The sequence below is a fragment of the Rhamphochromis longiceps genome, linkage group LG7 (assembly GCF_057381845.1).
Source record: "Rhamphochromis longiceps isolate RC_006_pf linkage group LG7, R_longiceps_female_GT1.1, whole genome shotgun sequence".
Lineage (NCBI taxonomy): Eukaryota > Metazoa > Chordata > Actinopteri > Cichliformes > Cichlidae > Rhamphochromis > Rhamphochromis longiceps.
In genome coordinates, this window is record NC_140563.1 from 45,220,724 (window position 1) to 45,244,426 (window position 23,703).

The window sequence follows — 23,703 nt, forward strand, 5'->3', positions numbered from 1 at the left end:
AATCCCTCTGCTGTCTCGAGTGAGAGCAGCTGCTCTGTCTTTACTGTCACTGTTTTGTTTCCAGATGAGTTGGGACTACAAAGGGAGCACTACATTGTTTGTCTTTTTGAAAGCAGCGGTTTCAAAAGCCATAACTTTTTTTTTTTTTTTTAATCCCAAGAAGACGCACATAACATTTAGCGACACAGTTTTTGGGGAAGATGGTTCAAATTACTGTTCTGAGTTCCCGTTTTGTTACATGTTGGAGAAATGTTTTGATTAAATGCTGCTATTGGCACCAGTACTGTGAGGCTGATTATGAATTTTTTTTTAATGTTTTCAATTATTTTTCTAATTCCACAGACCCATATACCCTATAATATTTGAATTAATTTATGGTGAGACCTTTCACTTTGCTTCACATAGTTTTCTCTGATGCCTTACTTTTTATTCATGGGATGGGGGAGGGGACAAAAAAAACCACTTGTTTTGTGAAAATGGTTTCATTGATTGTGTCATGTCTTGTGCAATCATGCTCCTGGAGAGAATCTCAGTGTCTGTGTACTCTTTTTTTTTTTTTTTTTTTTGAGGGAAATTGATCACATCTGATGTGATTAAAACACTTTGTCTTTAACACACAGAAAAATTGTACGTAGCCATTTTTCAAGAATGCAATTTGCTCCCTGAGTTTTTCATGTGTCCGTTATGGTTAAATCAGCACCTGATTAAGAACAGTAACTCGTTTTTTCTTGTTCTCACAGGTGTTCACTGTATTCATTACATTGTTTCAGTCCAACCTGTGATAAAAGCCTAAATAAACTGTGCAGCCGCTCTAACGCGTTATGGTTTTTCAACTCTAGTGGGCGCTATTGGTAAAGCTAAGAGTCGTGCTTCAGACTGACGGCCACAAAACAACCTAACAGTCATGAGTTGGGTTTTTTGGTTTTTGTTTTTTTTTTCTTCTCCTTCACTCCTTTAGATTGTAAAAGCTACATCACAATACAAACAATAACTCAGTGCCTCCAATAAATATGTTTTTGGTAAAATAACAGTACAAAAGTAGAGAGAGTACAAAATTCCTCAGGAAGAAGAAAATACATAAAAATACCAGACATAACATATGAAAGTAAAACCCTCCAAAAGAGGGTGTTTCAAGCTCCACGTTGCAACTTGCAAAATTGTCTTTCCTGTTGTGTCATCACTCATTTCCTTGTAACACTGAAGGATCATGTGCAGGCCCCCAACTTTCAATCTCTGCAAGACACTGAGCACAATCTGTCTCACTGAAGAAGAGGGTTCTTGTGGCTTTTTGTCCTTTTTTAAAAAAAAAAAAAACTTTCACAAAATGATACATTTCTTCTTCCTCTTGTTATTCCTCTGTTTTCGGTTGAAGGCCAAAGCCCTCTTCGTTGCCTCTCTGAAAACGTCTTCCACGTTCTCCTGATACTTCGCCGAGCACTCGAGGTAGAGCTCTGCGTTCATGTGCTGGCGAGTCTCCTCACCCTGGGTGAGGGGAAAAAAATGAACAAAAATCAAAGCAAGTTTTAGAAAAAAGCAAGAATTAGACTGTAAAGCTGCGAAGACAACGATCAGTAAAGGAAGAAGGAAAAAACATGTATCTGAAGGAACTCTGTAGCTTTTAGATGTGGTGATGGGTTCTGGTTAGCGTGCATGCTCTTGTATCCTGTAACATCAGTGAAAACATGTTTACAGAGATCGGTGAACGTCTGCATGGTTCGCTTCTTACTTGCATGTAAGTGACATGAGCCAGATTCATAGCCTTCAGCTTCCTGGCACACTCTTTGTCCTTCCTGAGGTCAGTCTTGCAGCCAATCAGGATGACTGGCGTGTCCCGACAGAAGTGCTTCACCTCTGGGTACCACTAGGCAAACAGAATAGGGAGTTTAACGGTGTGATACAGTACATGTCTGTTATTTCCCCTATTAGATTTTTGAATTATTTGGCATTACTCTGTTTGTTTGCAGCACTGATTGGTCCTGTATTGTAATCCTTGCTCACATGAAGGCTTGCACAACATAAGAGTTAATAATATACGAGACAATGCAAGGCAGCACCAACATACCAGGCGATTAATGATTAATCGTAAACTGGATCTTAAACAAAAAAACAAGAACGTTTGGCGACATTCCTGTGCCTGCATGAGTAACTTGGCTCATTGTTAACACTTATTGTAAAATAGAAAAGGATCACCTTTATCAGGACGTTCTCATAGCTGGTTGGGTTTGTGACATCAAAGCAGACTAGAACCAGATTAGCTTCTTGGTACGAAAGTGGCCTCAGTCGATCATAGTCGTCCTGTCCTGAAAGGAGAAGGGCAAGAAATATGGGTTAGCCGATAAATGTAGAAGTGTGAATACGCCCATACGCTACAAAACTCTGTGTGTGCGTCTAAAGAAACAAAAGAACAAATATTCTGCTTTAAATGCAACAGTCTAAACATAAAAATGCTACAAAGTTTATGGTGGCTATAAGAAACCACATCCTGGCTTCAGTTTCCTCTGCAGCTGATGTAAGGCACCCTACAGCAGATAAGCTGACAGACCAGACTGCCGTGGCTTTTCCTGACAATGAAATGTCTTCTTAAAAAAGCTCTTCAGATAACATGGAAATGTGTTAAAACTGTCACTTTTGAGTCACGCTGACCACTTTACGAATCTAATTTTGGTACTAGCAAGTCGACGCTGTACAGCTGGCCATACGTGCTCTGTTTCAAAACATATAAAATACTGTTATTAATATATATTTAAATGGTTTGACAAAGCAAAAATACATAAAATTAGTCCATAAAATGTTTTGAGGGTCTAATCTGAGACTCCAGTCAAGTTTTTGGATATTTACTTGATTGTAGGTGTTTCATTTGGTTTATTTACCCTATAAAAAAAACCCTCATATTAACAGCTGCTTAGTACACTTATATTTTAGACAGTTCCTGAAATATCATGATGATGATGCTCTGACATGAGCGTCAACCTTTACTACTTCCTTCTACAGTGTTTCTCAGAGCACGAAGATAACAACCGAATTCACAAGATGGGAGTGTGGTTGAACTTTAATATCTTAAAAAGCAAAAAAATAAAAGGGTGTTTCTCTTCCACTCGCTTGATAATCACATTAGATTAGATACAATACTTCTGTTTTATTCCACCCAGAGGACAAATAATGTGGCCTCTGAGCTAAAAAATAAACCCTGATGTCTTCTCATACAATGTGAAATTTAAGTGAAGAAAAGAACCCTGAATCACAGAGATGATCATTGATTTTTTATTTTTTTTGTCTTACCGGCTGTGTCATACAGGTTGAGCTTTATCTCTTTTCCTCCGAGAGTGATAGTCGTGGTGTATTTTTCGAACACTGAAGGTGCATACTTCTGTTTTTGACACACAAAAAAGAAAGATTTCCAACTTTAAGAGACAGTGTCATGTTTATATATCCCTTCATTTATACCGATTTGAAGTGTTTCAGAGGTGTGCCTCGTTAATCTTTGGAAAGGCAGCTTACAGTGCTGGGTGTGACAGGTTACAGTCACACATCTGAACTGCGTTCATAAATTCAGAAAGCTGTGATGAGTGAAAAGTGACATGGGAGCTCTTCTTACCTCTGGAAAATCACCTTTGGCATAAACCATCAGAAGAGATGTTTTCCCGCAGCCTCCATCTCCCACAATTACAATTTTAAGTTCATCTCCCTTTTTCGTGGTGCCGCTCCCGGCACCGTTTTGTGTCATCTCGCCTCCAAAGTGTCACGCAGGTGCTCCCTCCAGATTTAACTTAAATACATGACACAGCCTAGCGAGTCTATTTTTTGAATGGTTGAGATGATTTACAGGGAGTGTCAGGCAGAGTGAGGAACAGCCAAGCCTCATGTTTTACCAGGTAGCTCACTCTGCTCACCACTTCCTGTTCCTGTCACACTGTCTGCCTCCAATTGACCCCCCACTTCTCTCCTCTCCTATTATGAGCCTGTTCACTGAAAGCATGCCGCTCTCTCGCCGAATTACACATGTGAAGCGACTGAGTCTGGCTGCTCCTACTTCCTCTACCGCAATGTGTTTGCGTATTTCATTTTCTGGGTGGGTACTCAGTCTGAAGCACTGCCCCCACTGACCGTGTGGCGTGTGTGTGCGAGGGATAACACTGAGAAATGCTCACTTTTCACGCTGATCCTACTGATGCAGGATCAGCAGGTTTTTGTTGACGCTGACAGCTGTCACTACAGAGGTTTCTAGACTCCTGCCTGTGGAGGTGTGAAGCATTGTCTTGGTGAGACTGAGTGGGTCACTGGGTGCACCCATCTAAATGTGAGCTTTTTCCAGGTAAAAAGCCTGTTTTGGTTATCTTTTCCACTGTCAGGCTGGAAAGATATAACAGTTGGAACCTTAAGGAAGCATGCAAGCAGCTTGCAGGTAGAATATTTAATATATCTGAAACAGAAAACAGAGCATCTGAGCACCAGCGCTTCCAGATTAGATCAAAATAACTGTATATTACTTTAAAATTAAAGTGTTTTCTGTACCATGTGATCATTTTGAGTCCTCAGCAGGATGTGAGTAATGCTTCTCTGCTGTGACATCACAGATGGTACCATCAGGACAAACTATTTTCTCTCTTCCCAGGGTGCAGTTTATGGATGTGGGGGTTTTTTGGTCTTTTTTTTTATAATGTGATGAATCTTTTCAAGGGCGTGAGGATTTTTTTTAAAGTTTATTTTTGTATTTTCCAGTGTTTTGGGTGTATTTTCTTGTCACAAGGGTGAGTGTTACAAACTAGAGCTAAACACTGATGTGGCTAGATATTAAAAGACAAACACAGCAGAAAGTGTGAGAAAGCAGGTTTGGGAACGTGTTTCATTCGGCAGTGTAGATGATTGGTTATCAGTGACTGTGGGTGTCGGGAGAGAGCAGATCACAGGGAACAACCATATATGATCACAAAACGCCAAACACTTAAACATGCTGACGTGGACTAAAAAGTCAAATTAAACCCAGGGATGTTTAATGATATGTTTAGCTGGATCATGGAAGTGCTGAAAATGTGAACAACCTGTCCCTTTAAGAGAAAAGGCTGACACCCTTCCTCCATTTCAAAAATTCTATTCTTAAAATGTGAATAAATTGGCACAAGATAAACGTGTTTCTACTCAAAATTCCTCCAGTAATCTCACCCCACAGCATGTGAAACATGCCATATATTGTGTCATCACAGCTAAGGCACAGTTTTAAGGATGGGCCCAAAAATTCAACAAAATCTCCTTTTAGTTTCCATAAAAAGAAAACAATAAAATTAATGCATAGTCTATTTATTTCATCATCTCACAAACACACACACACAGCCAAGAGGTAATAAAACTTGCAATGAGAGTATGTTACAGATCATTATGTGGAATAGTACAGCAATACACTACATATGCAAATATTTAAGAGCTAAGAAGAAGAAATCTGGCTTTTTTCCCCCTTTACAGTACCAATCAATCTCTGCACGGGGAAGAGGGGGAAAAAATCCTTGAAAAAGCCAACTGTGCCCATAAATAATGAAAAACACGACTCCGAGGAATGTTTGATTTGATTCAGTCCGTCGGGATTTAAAGCTGAAAGTACAAAAAGCCATAAAAAATAGACACAGCAGTGTACCTGTCAGTTTTGTACAGTATTTAGCGCAATAAATTTTAAAAGAAATATGTTGAATAAGTTACATTTTTTAAAGTGCTTGATTGACTTACAAGGTGTAACTGGCAGTATAACATATGGCTTAAAAGGATATTAAATTGTCCTTACATATCCACACGCATACAGCCCATTTTCATCAGTTAATAAAGAAAGAACAATTGTCAAAATATTATCACTCCGAAGAGAAAGAGACAGCTGTCCTGCAGGGGAAAAAGGCCAGTCTTCTCTGTGTGGAATATTCCAGACTGTCAGCGGCAGCGCTGAACGGGCACAACCCACTCGGGAAGCTTTTTTTTTTTTAACAACAGAAAAAAGAAAAAGAAAAGGCCTATAAGTAACCAAATGGGTGTCGATTTAATCGCAAATCCATCTCTAAAGTAATGTCACATTTTCACTTTTATGTTGTTTGTTTTAAACATATCCATAAAACCCTCTACATGCCGTAACCGTGGGCTGGCTGTGAGCAAGGACAAGCTTAACATAGAGAGAGGGGGGGAGGGTATTGAAGCCCTGTGACCTGAATGCGCGCGCCCGGCAGCTTAGGGCCGGCAGTTGATAACAAGAAAAACAGGCCTCTGACACGCACACTGACACATAGAGAAAGACTGCACCATTTAACTAAAGAGGTGTATCTAGAGACCCCCCGCGCCCCCTTCCATTTTACGTACGTGAATAAAGACCCTCCCCTTCTGTATATTTAACTCCTTCACCGAAAAAAAGAGGTTCATGTCATGTTTGTCTAATCTGGTAAAGCAGCCGTTGATCCGCTGGACTTTGAAGCGAGAGATCACGCGCACGCTGCGTGCTATTTTCGCCTAGATACCAAACAACAGAGCTGCCGCTGCAGTGGATTCTTCGTGACCTTATATGGCAACGGTGTGTAGGAGGGGGAGGGGGTTCCAACGAATGCGCTGGAGCTCTCGGCGCGAGTCAGCCTAGCAACCGACCGCCTGACTACGCCGGTTTTATGAAAGTTTCCTTCCTCACACGCAGTTGTCGTCTTTTCTTCTCTTTTTATATTCGTGTAAAAGCAGCCACCATTTTGGATTAAATAAATAAAAAATAAATCACCCCCCAGTGGCGCTTATTGTGGTTACTTCCAGTTGAAATTACCCTCGGATTAAAAAAAAAAAAAAAAAAAAAAAAACCGCTCTCCTGAGCCTCACCCAGTTATGGCGCAGCAGCTTTTTCACGGCACAGTGCTCTCCTTTGTCTGTAAAGAAGCCATTTTGAGACAGAGAACAGCAGAGAAAACCACAGAACAAGTGTTGCCTACATACCACTAAAAAGGTCTCTGTTTGGAGAGGGGGAAGAAGCAGTTTAAAAAACACAAGATTTCTTCCCATAAGATTCTTTTTTGGTGGCTCGTTTAAGACTTGGATTACATGTTTTGAATACTGCCTGTAAGTTTGCAATATCATTAAAAATGTGGGTTACAGTTACTCATTTTTCCCTTTTTTAAACAATTACGCTGACGTCGTTTTGTATCAACTGCTTCTTTGATGTCTGCTCTCTTATGAGACTATTTAATGTAGACACATAAAGCTGGCAAATTGAGTGAAATAGCTCAAAAATCCATTACCTGTCCAAAACATTATCCTTGCAGTTTTAAGTGAAGTGTAGATCAGCTAGAAATGTCGAAAAAAAGCAAGAGAGGCTATTATCGACTGCAATCCTGTCTTCAGGGAGAGAGAAGAGATGGTTTTGCATATTGCCCACACAGATGATGCTTGAAGATGCATATTCGCTGGCTGAGAGAGGCAAAGCTACCACTGATCAAAAAAAAAGTTATCAAAAGAGCTCTATCTTTTCGTGCTAATGGATTCCTTCCTTTTCAGGAGACGCATTCCCACCCCTTATTAATGCCATTATTAGAGGATCCGAAGATGGAGCTGAAAACATTCCTCCTGCCCCTGCGTTTAGGCCTGTTAACTGCTGAGGTAAATATTTTCAGCCTGAAAGTTTTCCCTCCATCTCTTTAATCTGAGGTTGTGTTTTTAAAAGGAAAAAAAAATCGCTGTAGAAGCTGGAAAAAAAATTAAATAATTAAAAATGGTGGTGGTGGTGATGGGGGACTTCCTAAGTGGGCTTCTTTCTAAATTTAAATTATGCCCTTGAAGTAAGGTCAAGTCGACAATTGCACATTTGGCTTTCTTAGTTGGACAGCACAAACCTAGTCGATTCAAGCTGTCTCCACAGTTGCAGTACAGGACACAACAGGAGACACCAGGGTGTTTAAAGCGTTGCTGTTGTGAGAGGAAAAGTGGGAGACGTTGTTAATCAGAGCAAATGGATTATCAGTCAACAAACTATTTAACAAGCGGCCATTAGGTCTCCGTGGCCTGCTTTCAGTCATTTGAGGAGCACTGATGTTACAAACCCTGCACCTTTAGCCTTGTATGTTTTAATGTCAGCATGCCAGTGGACATATTTTTTTAAACAATAAAGCTGCAGCATTTTTATGTGATCACATAGCTCAAGTAGACAAAAGTGACAGACATACTTTTAATAACATTAACTGCATGCCTCACATTTTACATTAATTTGTTAAATTTAAAAAAAAATTATGATAAAAGACTTGAACTTACTCATTGCAACTCATATCCTACAAGGCCATAAGTGCAATGCCAGCAAGCTGCCATTGCACATTTTGTCACTTTGTGTTTTTCCCCCACCCCAACCTCTATCATTTTAAACATCTCCAAAAGCATAAAGCTGTTTATTCACAACACTTTTGGTTTCTTTTCACTTAAGAAATATAAATACTGTTATATGGGTGTGCCATGACCTAGTTAAGACAAAGATGGATTCCAAGGCAGAGGAAAAAAGGCTCAAAATGTCACGGGGTAATTGCATCCAGCACATTCTCTTCCTTCTTCTCAATCCTTTAAAAGGAGCAATCATAGTTTTATCATAGTCCGTGAGAGATGAGGAAATCAAATGTAAGATCCCTTTGGAACAAAGGAAACCCATATAGGCCATTGAGTCCTGTTTAAGGAAAATGGCTGCCGAGAGCGCTCAGCCCCCTCTCTCTGCTCTCTGTTGAAGGACTCCTGAGCCGTGCCTCTAATAGCAGACGGCTCCTCTGCTGCTGCGCTCTGATTGGCTCGTTGAGCTACCGCTGTTAACCAGCCAATTGCCCGAGCACTGCAAACAGCACCAGGCAATGTCAAACAAAACCCAGTTAGTCCGATAGCAACGCACCTCCACTGAAATAATTTACAAACTAAGAGAAGCACAGTCAGGTTTAGTATTATATAAATAAAAGCGCCACCGTTTAAAAAAAAAAAATGCTAGCATAACATTAATAATTTTTAAAAAGAGGACAAATGGGGAACATAGGCGACGGATTGGCACTAGTCTGTTGCTGTAACCAAACAAACCGCCGCGTTCCAACGGTTATATAGCCGGGTAGCGAAATCGAGCTGCCAGACATGCGAGTGTTCGTATTAAAATTCCAATTCCCGTGTTTGACATTTTTATATTAGCCGCCATCACCTATTGCCGTGTCGCCGTAATGACTCTTTTACCCTAACATATCAACCGACATGTCCTGAATGTACAAACGCCCGCAAGACCGCACAGAAAAGCTCGCCACCAAAGCAGTTTTATTAGCCCTTTAGTGGCAGTTAAGAAGATATTACCCCCTGTGTCTGTCTTGTGTTTGCCAGTTAGGTAAATACAGCCGGTAGATTCAACACTATGTCGTTTAGAGGATTTGTGAGACACTAAACTATCGCCAGACCTCATTTAGTCGCGGATATAAATGGGAGCGTTTCTGCGTGGCCTGCCTAAAAACACGTTTATTTTATTGTTAGGCTAATGCAGCGTTAAATAAGCTGCGGCCATGGAGGCAAGTTTGTAACGAAAGTGCCGTTGGAGGTGGGCAAGCCTAGCGGTGTATTGTGGGAGAGACAAGCAGCTACAGACCAGAGGCACACAATATGTGTTGGCTCTCGCCGAAAAGGAGGCAGTATTCTTTAAGCTAAATCATGTAATGTAAGCGGCGAAAGGAAAGCGATTTCGTCTTTTCATCAATTACAAAGAGAACAACACTCGATCGGACGAACCATGTCCAAGCCAGGGGAGAGGAACAGATTGAACGAAGACCATGGCAGAAAGCAGAGTTCAAGTAAGCTTGTTCTTTTTTCCTCTTTCTCCAGCCCTCCTAATGCCTGTTTTCCGTAAGTGGGATATACACTAGATCCCATTTTTCGCTCTCGCTTGGGGTTACCCCCGCCACCGAAGTCATGCATCTGTAACGTTTGGCTGTTTTAAAGTGTTGGAAGGGGTGGAAAGGGGGGAGGTTTTGCTGGTAGGAGAACCGTGCTTAGCGCTTGGCTCCCGATAACGTTAGCTCTCCTCTCCTTGTCGCTGCCTGTCGTTTCAGGTTTGGCGAACGGCATGGACAGTCATCCCGTCTGCGGCTCAGCGGAGAAGCGGAGTCACCACTGGAGAAGTTACAAGTTGATAATCGACCCGGCGCTTAAGAAGGGATCTCACAAACTGTATCGCTACGATGGACAGACTTTCAGCATGCCCGTAAGTGCCGCATTTGACGCGGCGGAGCGGCTACAATAGTAACCGAGTAGCCGACCTCCATGATAGGTTACAATGTGGCTGTGCTGGCCGTGGGTTTGTCACGGGCACGTTCAGCATCTTGAACACGGTGCCCGGAGGTGTTCGTGTTGATTCACCGACGCAGGACAACTTTGCAACAAGTTAGTAGCGTGTGGAGCTGTGAATGGATAACGGCATTGTGTGTGTGTCTCCCCCCTCTTCTCCCACAGAACCCCGGGATACCACCGGTGGACATCGTCCGAGACCCCAGGATCGGTCGTCTGTGGACTAAGTACAAAGAGACGGACCTGCCGGTGCCAAAATTTAAGGTATCCACTCTGGCTTGAAGATCGATGCCACACTTTTCCTTGCGGATACGGGGTGCTGTCAAAAGTTGCAGACACACCCCCCTCTCACTCATCTCCGGGATGCGAAGTGAAAATGTGCCTGTCGGTGACCAAAATAATACGCTCTGCTCTGATGCATGTCTGCTTTTACGGACTCGACCGAGTGCATCAACGCGATCTTTGAAACTTCTCCTAGCAGTTGTTATCTCAGCTGTCAGAAATGACCCTCCACACACGCGGTGCAACATTAACTCCTGTCATTCTTCTTCCAGATCGATGAGTGTTACATCGGCCCCGTGCCTCCAAAGGAGGTGACTTTCGCCAGGCTCAACGACAATATCAGGGAAGGATTTCTTACCGACATGTGCAAAAAATTCGGAGAAATCGAGGAGGTCGAGATCCTGTACAATCCGAAGAACAAAAAGCACCTGGGGATAGCCAAAGTTGTTTTCGAGAGCGTGAAAGCCGCCAAAGTGGCCGTGCAGTCGCTTCACAACACGTCTGTTATGGGAAACATCATCCACGTGGAGCTGGACCCGAAAGGTAAACAAGAGCTTAAGTTTGCTTAAAAAAAATCAGAATCATATGTGTTATAAGAGTCGGGAGCACAGAAATATGACAAGCCGAGTGTTACCTTTAGAGTGACAGCGTTCACGTGTGCATATTTACGTGCGTTGCCTGGTTACGTGGATAATTGAATTCATTCATTGAATATAAGCCTGCTCCCACAAGCCCAGAGCTGACGGTGCTGTGCACTCCCACTGTGCATAATTTCAGACCTGCAAACAAACACAAGCCAATCTGTCCGAGTCCTCTGTACTTTAAATTGTTTGCATTTAACTTAAAACTAAGAAAAGAAGTTAGTTTTTCTGTTGTTAACACTGTTTGAATTCCAAGTCCATGCATGTTCTGTCTTGTTATTTTTTTTACTGATGCAAAACTGCAGCTTGAACGCATCGTAACATACCACTTTAGCAGTTTTGCTTATTATTTAATGTTATAAATACTGGCAAATATTTTGATTCACAGCTTGCACTGTTTTCATTGTCCGTAGTAATGTCTTTATGTTAAAGTATTACCCCAAATTGATGGATTTTTTTTCCCTAAGTGTGATTGATGTCTTTTTAAGAAGTGCAGTTAGGGTTTGCTTTTTTGATCAATATGCTAAAGGAATGCATGCTTTTTTAAATTAAAATATGCTGATCAGTGGTATTTATCCCAGAACATAATGATGCTTTTGCAGATACAAATAATAATGCATCATATTAGTTTGCAAACCCCCCTCCATAAGCACAAGTTGTTGCTTTAAAATGTTTAGCTTGGAGTTCAGCTACTGGAGAATAATCACTGTCACTTAAATGATGCCCGATGAAGTCTGTTGGCTTTGTAAACCTGGCATCAGACCCAGACATGTTTACTGTTCTGCAGGTGAGAATCGCCTGAGGTACTTCCAGCTCCTGATGAATGGCAGCTACACTCCACGCACGCTGCCTGTTGGTGGAGAGGAGGCCAGAGAAGTTTCCCCTCGAAGCCTGGCAGAAGCCTTACTGGTAAAAAAACAAAAAGAAATAAAGCTTAGGTTGTGCAGTTAAGAGTAAAATAGTAATTCAGTAGTAGTTTTGTGCTAGTTTGTTGAAGGTCAATTTGGAGGAACTGTTGCACACTCTTGTGTAGATGCTTTATTGTGCTTTGTAGAAATGGTTCAAGATACACCTGAGCAGGAACTTAACTGAAAGTCAGGCAAACCTGTGGCTTTGTATCTTGAGATGTCCTCACACTGCTGTGCCACCAGCTTGCTATTTTGATTTTAAAAAATCTTACTTGCTTTAGTTGTTTGAGAAACTGATTTAAAGAATCTTCTCGAACCTAAAGATGTTCTCAAGAAAATGCCCAAATTAGAATTCGCCTCTAACAATTTCATATTTGTGTCCTCTAAGGCTTGCGAGCCCATCCGCAGGTTATCAGAGAGCAGCGTGTCTGCTGGGGGAGGAACATTGCCGCCCAGCAGTTCCTCCACCCCCCTGACCCTGGAGACCGGCTACTCCAGCCTAAGACAGGATACGCCACAATCCCAGGGAACCCCTCATACCCCGCGTCAGGCTGGTACGCCTTTCTCTCAGGACTCTAGTTATTCCAGTCGGCAGTCCACGCCTGCCTACCAATCTAGCCGTCCTGAGAGCTCCGGAGGTTACAAATCTCGCCGACACGAGAGTAAATTTCAGGATGCGTACAACCGGAGACCGGAGAGGCCTCAGTATCGCAGCAACATGTATCGAAGTACGCCTGAGCAGCCTCCTTTCAAACAGCACCAGCTCACACCACCTGAACCTCCACCTTCCACCACTTCTTTCAACTACACAGCGCCTCCCCCCGCTACACCCAACTTCAAGTCCGCCTTCTCACCCTACCAGCCCCCTTTGCCCCCTGCGTTCCCTCCAACAGAGCCAGCTTTCCATCACCCAGCCCAAAGGGAGGGTGAATACCTCCGACCGCCAGAGCCGCCCCTGACGGCTGCTGTTGACTTTTTGCCCGCCAAGGAGCGACCAGAGACTCCTCCAATCCCGGAGCCTCCGCCACCAGAGCCCGCTCCTCATCCAACCACCCCTCCTCCTCAAACACCAGAGCACTGCCCTTCACCCGGTTCCCCCATTCTGGATCCAGAGAGGAACAGCCTGGATTCTCGCATTGAGATGCTGCTCAAGGAGAAAAGGACAAAACTGCTGCCGTTCCTGGACGAGCGGGACTCGGACAACGAGGTGCGAATGGAGGGAAGTCCGATTTCCTCCTCGTCCTCGCAGCTATCCCCGATCCCTCCTTACACAGGTGGCTCTCAAGGTGGTCAGCAAAATTCCCGTCCCTCCAGCACAGGTTTGGAGGACATCAGCCCCACGCCACTGCCGGACTCGGAAGATGAAGAGCCAATTCCCGGGACTGCCTCACTGATCAAGAGAATCAGCTCTCCTGTCCACGAGAAAGAGAAAGAAGGATCTTTTGGAGGCCACTCTCCCGCTGAGAAAATGGACACGGTAAAGCAAATATTTATTTTCTTAATTCCCTGATATTTGTGTCCAAATAGTGCCATATTTACCTCCATGCTTGTCACATTTGACAAGAAACGGCGCACAGGTGCTGCTTCAATTACCTCTCATTAATGGCACTGATTAAGTTGATGGAAGCGCGGTGCTGATGTTTACGCACAGCTGTGAATGACAGTTACACAGAGGACGCAGGAAGTCGGGTCTAGTTTCAGTGTGCGGCGGTAGTAGTAAACCTTCCCTTTTGTTTCATTCTTTTTCTTCTTCTGCTTTGTAAAGGAAATTCCGGTTTCACAGCAAACCGTGCTTTAAAAAAAAAATAGGGGCCATACCAAAAAGGTGTTTGCTCCTCCAGTTTACCACTGGCATTTTTCTTTCTTTATTTTTCTGCAAATGAAAAATGAAGAATAAAGCACCTGTAACCTTCTGAGGAAGTGTGTTTGTTTGCCTCATGTGCGCACACGCACTCCTTGTCAGGCGCAGATAAAAGAGTTGCAGCAAGTTATGAATGAAAAAGCTTTCGGTGCAGCCTTACAAATGCCTTCGCATTCATGGGAAGACAAACCACCTCTCTTTGTTTTAAAGTCGCAGTAGCACCGTCTGGCCTGTCAGGTTGCGTTTCAACACAGCGTGCTGCGAGGAAGAATAACAGCCTCTCTGCTGTTGGGGAATTGAACACTCTTGTTTCCTCTTTCTAACACTCGCAGCACACGCTCACATGGACGAAAAGCACGGTTTGGCTGTTGGCCCCTTTCAGCACGCCACATTTCCTGGTTTAGCTGAGCCTGACAGTCAGGATTGGCCGAGGCGTCTCTGTTCTCATATTTCAAGTTATCGCAAAGCAAACAGTACAAACAGGTCATTTGGGTAACAACGCCACTCCCATGCTGAGCTTTCCCTGCTCGGTTTCATTTCTGCAGCAGCTGAGACTTATGAAATAAAACAGAACAGATGAGAGTTCAGTGCTCAGATGTTTTTCAGAGTATTGCATTTGTGTTTTGCACTGCGGCGCTTTAGTTCGGTGCCTAAGCAAACATCTCGGTTTGGTAACACGCTGATCGAAGACTCGGGTCGGCTGTGTTTGACTGTGACTGAACTTTGAACTCAGACCAGGTGTAGAATCATTTAGTGCTCTTATTTTGAAGGTGCTGTGAGTCCAAGATAATATTTGGTACAGTCTGAAGTTTTCCTGTAGCACATCAGTGAGGGCAATAAAAGAGAGTTGGCACTGAATGCCTACTGAGATTTGTAGGGTTTCCTTTTTTAAATGTTGACAAATGTAACATTACAAAACCAGTGTTTTTGTTGTTGTTGTTTGTTCATTTGTTTTGTTTTTTAAAGTGGTGTATCCCAAGAAATCATCCCTTTACTATCATTATGTTTTATTCAAACATCTCAAACATTTCCACACAATGCCCAGCGCTGTTTATATTTAAGGGGCTGCCACATTTCTCAAGTCGAGGTATATTCATTTTGCTTTGGTTTGTTTTTTTTGTTTTTTTTTTAGTCTGATAGTTTGACCTCATTTTAAGGTCTTCATAAGAAAATAACATTTACTCAGGTATCAGGTGAAAAAGGGCAGGTGATTGCACAGATTTGTTCAGTCCTGACAGGCTGTCCTGTCTCCACACAGGGTCAACAGTCATCGGGAGAGGATATGGAAATCTCAGACGATGAGATGCCCGGGACTCCGATCACAAGCGGAGAGTGTGGCAAAGGCATCGTCGTGAACTCTGCCGTGTCCCCGATGCAGACCATGGCCATGCATCCTTCCAGCTACCACCCCCTGTCCCACCAAGCCGGCTTTGCCATCGCGCATCACCCCCTGGCCCCTCACCTGGCCGCCCATACCGGAGTGCCTCACCCCATGCTGCCGCCCATGGGTCCCTACCCTCCGATGCCGGTGGTGCCTATGGATCTGATGAGCTGCTTCCGGTGGGAGCAGTGGAGCACGATTCCGATGTCCTTCCAGATGCAGCAGCAGATGCTGAGTCGCATGGCTCAGACCAGAGGGCCCTATCCCTATCCACATTTTATGGACAATGGCGCTTCCGGACCTTTCGGGGGACCCTATGCACCTCTTTCCATGGGTGCTACACCTGCAGGCAGCACAGGGGCACCTGGACAACAATGGCAGCATCCCAGTTTACCAAAGTTCAACCCCACCGTTCCTCCTCCTGGATATGAGACTAAAAAAGAAGATCCCCACAAGGCCACTGTTGATGGCGTGCTCCTGGTCATTGTCAAAGAGCTGAAGGCCATCATGAAGCGCGACCTGAACCGCAAAATGGTGGAGGTTGTGGCTTTTAGGGCCTTCGATGACTGGTGGGATAAGAAGGAACGTTCTGCTAAGGTAAGCTATCAAGAGCTCCAGCGGGAAAATCTGCATGTACTGACTGCTTATTGTACTAGTTTTGAATTACGATCAGTTAAATAGTGAAATAAAATTAGATCCATAGGATATGAATTAATTATACGTACCAGAGGCCACAGACTGCAGTGACATTAATGTTGGATCACGTGATGCGTTTCAAGATTATTAAGGAGAGTAATAAAAAGGCACGTTTGCAGCTGATTTTCCTGTTTGTGGTCCGGCGTGCTTACACAACGAGGAGATTTGCATTAATACGAGATATTATTTTGACAAGCGTCATAATGAATTCATCTGATGTGGTAATGAATTGTTATGAATGCAAGAACAGCTGAAGAGGTCACGCGTTTCATCTTGTAAATTAATTATTTTTTTGTTGTTTAAAATCACTTAATTCATTTGCATTTTTGTGCCTGATTGGATAAAACAAACAATCAGAGGATGAAGAAGTAATTTAAAATCCCTTTTCTTTGATCACTGAGGAAATCTGACTGAGCTACTTTTTGCTGTTCGTGGTAATGAGAAACACAGGGTTTCATTTAGTTGACGTCTTTCTTTCCAAGGCATCTTTGACTCCAGTAAAGGGCGCAGAAGGGAAAGAAGAAGAGAGACCTAAACCCAAAGAGACGATTGGTTCAAGTCTCCTTGAGAACTGGAACAAGGGTGAGGGGCTGGGCTACGAGGGTATGGGCCTAGGAATCGGGTTGCGAGGGGCCATCCGCTTACCCTCCTTCAAGGTATCATGATTTCTAAATTTTATTTACTGAACTGTAGAAGGAAGCATCATATGCACCAGGTGTTTAAAATGGTGCATGTCGTGCTCAGGTCAAACGGAAGGACCCTCCTGAGGCCGCAGCTGCAGGCGACAACAAACGAGCCCGACCCTCCACGCCTGTGGACGACGAACTGGAGGACGAAGGTAACCCTCCACCGTTTACACTCTCACTCGGTCCTCCATGCGTGCAGTTCTCTTTCAAAACCCAATTTATCTTTTGGTAATTTTCTGTCAGACCGGGAACGAGACCCAGCTGAGCTCCCCTCAGATGATTCCAAACTGGATGGCGACAGCACGTCGGCAAAGAGACGCCACTCTCGACCGCTTGAGCTGGACAGTGAGGGAGAGGAGGAGGTGGACACCTCAGGGAAGGAAGAGTCGCTGTCTGACAGGGAGGAAGAACCTGTTAAAATGGAGGTTGCGGAGAGGCTGTCGCTTGGCAAAGTAAGTCGCCTCCAAAATGAAAGGGGGGGGGAAAAAGCAGCAAGTGTACAGAAATTTTGTGTGTATCATAAACCTTTTCGTTCTGATTTCTTCCAGGAGAGTGGTGATGAGGAGGGCGAAGGTGAAGATGAGGGAGACTTATCCAGTGAAAGCTCCTCTTCAGATTCGTCTGATGATGGTACTTCAGATATTTGACAGAAACAGCTGGTTGGCTTTATTTATTTTAATGCGTTTCCAGTAGTTATTCATTTGTTTTTGCCTCTTTTCTTACAGAAGCTGAGAGTTCGTCTTCTTCCAAGGCCAGCTCAGACTCCTCGTCAGAAAGCTCTGACTCCTCTGGCTACGGGTTAAGCTCGGAAGAGGAAGACGACGATGAGGAAGAAAGGGAGGCAGCAGAAGATGCGGAGGTTGACGGCAAAGATGCCGCGACCTCCTCATCTACTTCATCCTCTACATCTTCATCTTCGGAGGACGAGGAGGAAGAAACAGAAGCTAAGCCTCCGAGCTCTCCTGCAGTACCGCTCCCAGAGGTCAAGGAGGAGCAGATACGCAGACCTCCTAGTCCTGAGGAGCCGTCAGCAGAGGACCTGAAGCCACCGTCACCTCAACACATCCCTGGTAAATGTTTGCTCCCATTTCTGTAGTCTAGCGTGCATCACTTCAACAAAAAGCATTTCTAATTTTTAAAATGATGCTGTCAGAGGTTAAATGAAAATTAGAGAAGGGGGAAAAAAAAACTGTTTCTTGTCTTTCAGTCCAAGAGCGAGACATCAGTGACAGCCACATTCCTGCAGTGAAGTCTGAACATCAGGAGATTGTAGCAAATCTTCGGCCACCCACTCCCACAGGCGTCCTGTTTGACAGTGACCAGGAGACAAAAGCAAAAGGTAAAGCAGAGCCTGAAGATGTAGCCAGCACCCCTGGTCGATTAGCTTCCTCCCAATTAGATTCAAGCATGGGTCTCCCCAAATCGGCCTCCGCATCTGTAATGCACCTCCCTCTCCCTCCTCCCTCTCCGGCAATAGAAGGCCGATCCCTTCTCCATCCGCCTCCAGGCCCCCTGCCCGACTTCCCTCAGCGGCCCCGGCTCCCAACAGATGAGGATATCCCCCGCACGCCTGGCAGGGACCTCATGGAGCGTGCCCGAAGTCTGGGTAAATCCCAGAGCACCGACACAGTGCCCAACACACCAGGCAGTGATGCTCCGCTCACGGGCAGCAGTCTGTTGCTTAGTTCCCCTCACATCCCTGGTAGTCCTTTCTCCTACCCTGCTCAGTCCCCTGTCCTTAGCGCTGGAGTGCCCCGTACTCCAGGAAGGGACTTAACATTCGCCCCTGTCTTCCCTGACCCTGCAGCAATTAATAGGAAAGTGTCCTTGGAGAGCTTGGATGATAGACCAGTTTTTAAGGAGCCGCACATCAGCGCTGTGCCAGGCCAGGTCCTGGCAGCCGGCACAGAGCACTCAGTCAGCATCCCTGAAGATCTACCTACTGGTCTCTCTCTAGATGTCCCTGTGCCGTCCGATGTCACGCCGTTGAAGAAGAAACCTGGACGACCCAGAAGCAAAAAGCTGCCAGCGGCTTCTGCGGCTGAGGAGTCTTTGGAGCTCTCATCCGAGTCCATCCATCTGCCTGATGAAGCACATCTCGAAGCTCTCTCTGTACAGACGATCTGTGCACAGTCCCCCAAGCACTCGAGCCTGGACTTCCGGGAAGGAGAAGTGGAGCCTCAGACGGTGTTACCTGATGAAGACAACTTCCTGACCTACAAAGACGAGGCACCCACTGTGGTCTCAAAGCCGGCACGAAGGGCGCGGCGGCCCTGGGATGAGATCCTGCTGGGAAGCCTGTCTCCTGTCACCACGCCTCCACGGCCATACTTCACCCGACGCTCTGATTTTGAGGAGATGACCATCCTGTATGACATCTGGAACGAAGGCATAGACGAGGAGGACATACGGCTTCTGCAGATCACCTACGACAAGATGCTCCAGCAGGACAACGGTAACGACTGGCTCAACGACACGCTCTGGGTCAACCATCCTCATATCCTTTCATTCTCAAAAGTCGATGCTCAAGTCTCTAATTTATATCACAGAGAGAAACAACATAAAAGTTCTTATTAAAGGTTTTTTTCTTTCTTTTTTTGTAAATGAAATTGTATTGCACTGTATTTTGAACAGCAGCACCCTCTGGTGGTGAAAAAGAGGAAGTTGGCAAATTTTGAGTCAGGGTTCAAGGATTTTTCTGGCTTTCTGGAATAATTTTCAAGGTGTTTTTAGTCCCTTCCTTGACTTCCCTGCACCTACCAGCATCCCTGGAGTGAAGAAAAAGAGGCGAGATGACGGAATGAGGGATCATGCGACGGGCTGCGCGCGAAGCGAGGGATACTACAAGATCGACAAGAAGGACAAGATCAAGTACCTTCAGAGCACGCGGCTGCAGTCGGAGGAGCCGCCGGTTGACACACAGGTGGGCAGGACGTGTGGATTGTGATGGTGTGTGTAACAAAAACTTGCTGTGGGTGAACACGTTTAGCTTCTCTCTGTCTCTGCAGGGCATGAGTATTCCTGCGCAGGTCCACGCCTCAACCAGAGCTGGCTCGGAGCGGCGTTCGGAGCAGCGGCGCTTGCTGTCCTCTTTTGCGTGTGACAGCGACCTGCTCAAGTTCAACCAGCTGAAGGTAAATATTATGCAGGAGAACCTGTGCAGAGGTTGCCTTACTCTACAGTTTTTACCAGCAGACACTTTAAAATGTTATCAAACTTCCTGTGACACCCAAGTGTTTGTCTGTTTCAGTTCCGTAAGAAGAAGATCAGATTCTGCAAATCACACATCCACGATTGGGGTCTGTTCGCCATGGAGCCCATCGCTGCTGATGAAATGGTGATCGAATATGTGGGACAGAACATCAGACAGGTGAGAGGCAGACAGCTGGTTTGTGTAATGTGGGTTTTCTTTCTGCATGTATGTAAACAGTTTTTTGTTTTTAACCTACTTTTATGTGACTCACATGTGTCTGATTAACCTACAGTATAGAAATAGTGCATCATGAGGAATTTCAGTACCACTGAAAGTAACCTTTCCTCAGGTTAGTCCAGGTAACCAACAATTGTGACTTGACAGAAGCCAGAGGGTTAGGTTGTTAAGCTCTTCACCAGTGGTTCTAAGGAGTGAAGCTGTTAATATGTTCACGGGGTGTCAGCAGATATCTGCAGTATTAACATACCATCTAATGATTGACGTTCTTGTCTGGCAGGTGATCGCGGACATGAGGGAGAAACGCTATGAAGAAGAGGGCATCGGCAGCAGCTACATGTTCCGTGTCGACCACGACACCATCATAGACGCCACGAAGTGTGGCAACTTTGCTCGTTTCATCAATCACAGCTGCAATGTAAGGCAACATCTGCATGGGGAAAAAGGTTTAGCAGCATGAATATAAAAAAGAAAATTTGTTCTTATGCCCTTCTTTTTTTCCCCCCCCTCTCCTCCCTCTTGCAGCCTAACTGTTATGCGAAGGTCATCACTGTGGAGTCTCAAAAGAAGATCGTGATCTACTCCAGGCAGCCAATCAACGTTAACGAGGAGATCACGTACGACTACAAGTTCCCCATCGAGGACGAGAAGATCCCCTGTTTGTGTGGGGCAGAGAACTGTCGGGGAACGCTGAATTAACGTCAAGTCGAGGTCAGAAAGAAAGGTCTCCCCCAGCTTCTCTCTAAGCTCGCCCCAAACTCGGCGCAAACTCCGTGCTTGAAATCTCGGATCAGGAGGAACTGAAGAAGGAACGCTTGTTTGGGAGTGAGGAGAAGAAAACCGGCAAGTCACCCGGACAGAGTTCAGCTACCTGTCTGGCCCTCTTCACATATTTAACTCTAGATTGTTTACGAATTATGGTGCTCTTAACATACAAATTAAAAAAAAAAAAAATGAAGAAGAAGAAAACTTCTAGTTTTTTATGTGCAAACACTTGACTTGCGGGTGCAGCGTTTCCTCCCCTCCTCTCAACATCGGACAGTATTTCAGCGTGGCTGCTTCTACGCCTGGCTCGTACAAGTTTTACACCTTTTGTTTTTTTCTTCTTCCTTTTTTCTCATTTGTCTCGTAAGCTTTACCCACACCACACGTGGTACATAGAAACAACACAGACTCTCATGTTCAGCTGCTCACTAACACTGTTAAGACGCACAAGCCCACCAGGTAAACGCCACCCTCTTCCCCACTTGTGGGAAGAGAGGCGGATGGCAGACGGTGCCGTTTCCACGCGGGTGGTTTTCCTGGACGTGAATCAAACTAATGAAACAAAAGGAAAAAAAATCAAGCTTACCATTGCAAAATCTGGAATATCCAACCATCTCCTGCTCTCACCAGCCAGCGACGGATCATGCTGCTTCCTCTTAGTTTATGCAAAAAAATGCTAATTAAGATGTTCAAACTTTGTATTGATGATATTCCAGTGTTTTGCGGTTTCGTTTAGGTTCTCTTCTTACTTCAAAGACACTATATTCGTGTGTGAATGTGTTCGTTATCGTGTCCGGATAGAGCGCGAGACTGTGAGTGCACTGACACCCCCCCCCCCCCCCCCCCCCCCCCCACCTTCCGTGGGCCGCAGCATGGAAAAAGCCAACCAATCATGCAGAGCAAGAAAGACTAAAGATTAATCAAGTCCTGTCTACTTCCAGAGCAAGTGAAGGTACAAGTTTTCAGCTGTGGAGAGAGTAGTTAGTTCTCATTTTAAGTGCCATATGAATGCGTTACTGTCTTTGTTTAACCCGAGGAATCCAGAGATGCGTTAACATGGATGTGCACAGAAATGCTTCCTGTTTTTGGCTGATGGAGGATTTTTCTTTTCCTTTTTCTATCTGGGTTCACCGTCTCGTGTTTGTGTGCTCACAGATTTCTGTCCTCGTTATACTACCAGTGTTTAATGTTCCCCGCGAGGCAGAAGAGAGCCGATTCTTTCTTTATAAACTCATCGCAATGAAAAAGACAAACTTGTGAATGCACTCGGGGCTCGCACTTATGCGTCCCCCCCCCCCGCCCCCTTTTTCACCCACTCAGTCCTCCCGCTAAGACCAAGTCTAACATTTTGCTTTTCATTCAGTTAAATTGAAAATGGAGATTTTTTTTTTCCACCAGTGATGTTCATATTGTAAATGATGACTTGTACAGAAGATCTAATGCTTTTTTTATATACATCTTCACAACTTTTAAAATGCATCTTTCTCTCTCTCTTTGTTTTTCACAAAAGACTGAGTATTTAAAAAGACAAACAAACGTATTTTCAGGGATCTGTAAAAGAAATCTGATGGTTTAAAAGGTTGTTTATTTAAAGAAAAAAAAAAAAGGTCCACTGTGTACAGGACGAGTCTCCACCTCCCTTTAGAAAGATTGTTTCTTGTAGAAACGTCTTCATTTTTCTGCCCATTTGCTTTGTAATCCTAATATGTGTAAATAGTGTAACTGTGAATACTATATAAATAAATATATATATATATAAATATATATATATTTTTGTTCCCTGGGATTTGCTACATAAACACAGCTCAGACATCTATCAGAATTAGATGAGCTGGTAGCAGGAAATTCAGCTTGTGTCAAGCTTTGGGGTTTTTTTTTTTTTTTAATTTTCTGTTGTAAATTCTATGAAAAGTTTGCGGTGTGGAGAAAAGAAAGGTGCAGAATCGGCATGAGAAGAGGACTGATGTGTCAGCCTGTTTCTCCTGTCTATTTATTATACAACAAATGTATGAAAAAGGAAGAAAAAATGGAAATAAAGCATTTTTGCATACATCCATAAACGCTGGTGGTTTGTTATTCCTGAGGCTGCACGATGTGAGATAGAAATACGACTGATGGAATGAAGATCGTCCTGCTGATGCAGGCGGCAGCTGATCAATCAGCTGCCGCATCAATCATGCGACTCAGTGCAGGTTTCATAATACTACAGGTGGGGGGATTCTGCTTACGCTCATCATGCGCTCCACTGCTACTGTCGAGCCACTTTCAACTCCCAAATTCTTGAATGCTCCTATGAATGTATTACTGATGATTTGAACAATATTCACATTTTCAAACTCCGATGGACTGATGACCTCCCAGGCTGTACCACATAACCCTGAATTTGCTGGATCATTGGATGGATGGATTGCAGAGAGGAGCCAAATTGTTTATGGGAGAGGTTTGTTAAATTTCACGTGACCATAGGTGATTCAACCTGACTCTAAAACAATTCAAATTAAAACTGTCAACATGCTGACTTTCTCTCTCGCTATATACACAAACATGAACGCAAAGAGACTTTTAGTCCAAACCAGGTCTTGCGTCAGTTCACTGAGGGGTCAGTCACAATTCTCCATGAGCAAATGGCAAGTCAACATACATGCATGGGACTTGTGGCCTGAGGGTTAGAGGTAGAGGGTGCCCTTTCATCCATGACTGCTCCAACAGATCTGACTGTGGCTGACAGCGAGTACAGCACCCTGGCAGAAGAAGCATTGTAGTGAA

The 23,703-nt window shown here is 44.3% G+C and overlaps 2 protein-coding genes across 5 annotated transcripts; one reads left to right on the plus strand and one right to left on the minus strand.

Annotated features, from left to right (window-relative positions):
- Window positions 1-30: 30 nt before the first annotated feature.
- Window positions 31-7,513, minus strand: rhof (ras homolog family member F). Of its 2 annotated transcripts, XM_085413847.1 has the most exons (7): window positions 7,245-7,513; window positions 6,829-6,875; window positions 3,596-5,949; window positions 3,280-3,367; window positions 2,191-2,300; window positions 1,727-1,861; window positions 31-1,482 (listed from the first exon to the last, which is right to left on the minus strand). In XM_085413847.1, the coding sequence occupies exons 3-7, from the start codon at window positions 3,722-3,724 to the stop codon at window positions 1,318-1,320; spliced, it is 627 nt and encodes a 208-aa protein (XP_085269973.1). In that variant the 5' UTR covers window positions 3,725-5,949; window positions 6,829-6,875; window positions 7,245-7,513; the 3' UTR covers window positions 31-1,317. The 2 variants fall into 2 exon arrangements, with proteins under 2 accessions (XP_085269973.1, XP_085269972.1); XM_085413846.1 differs by lacking the exon at window positions 7,245-7,513 and having other exon boundaries at window positions 6,829-6,966.
- setd1ba (SET domain containing 1B, histone lysine methyltransferase a) lies at window positions 7,501-22,980 on the plus strand. Of its 3 annotated transcripts, XM_085413844.1 has the most exons (19): window positions 9,411-9,794; window positions 10,053-10,204; window positions 10,453-10,551; window positions 10,842-11,112; window positions 11,998-12,119; window positions 12,507-13,595; window positions 15,238-15,957; window positions 16,539-16,712; window positions 16,801-16,894; window positions 16,986-17,194; window positions 17,291-17,372; window positions 17,468-17,812; window positions 17,950-18,081; window positions 18,700-19,238; window positions 19,498-19,665; window positions 19,751-19,876; window positions 19,993-20,112; window positions 20,453-20,590; window positions 20,698-22,980. In XM_085413844.1, the coding sequence occupies exons 1-19, from the start codon at window positions 9,734-9,736 to the stop codon at window positions 20,869-20,871; spliced, it is 4,815 nt and encodes a 1,604-aa protein (XP_085269970.1). In that variant the 5' UTR covers window positions 9,411-9,733; the 3' UTR covers window positions 20,872-22,980. The 3 variants fall into 3 exon arrangements, with proteins under 3 accessions (XP_085269969.1, XP_085269970.1, XP_085269968.1); XM_085413843.1 differs by lacking the exon at window positions 9,411-9,794 and adding an exon at window positions 7,501-7,602 and having other exon boundaries at window positions 17,950-19,238; XM_085413842.1 differs by having other exon boundaries at window positions 17,950-19,238.
- Window positions 22,981-23,703: the final 723 nt, after the last annotated feature.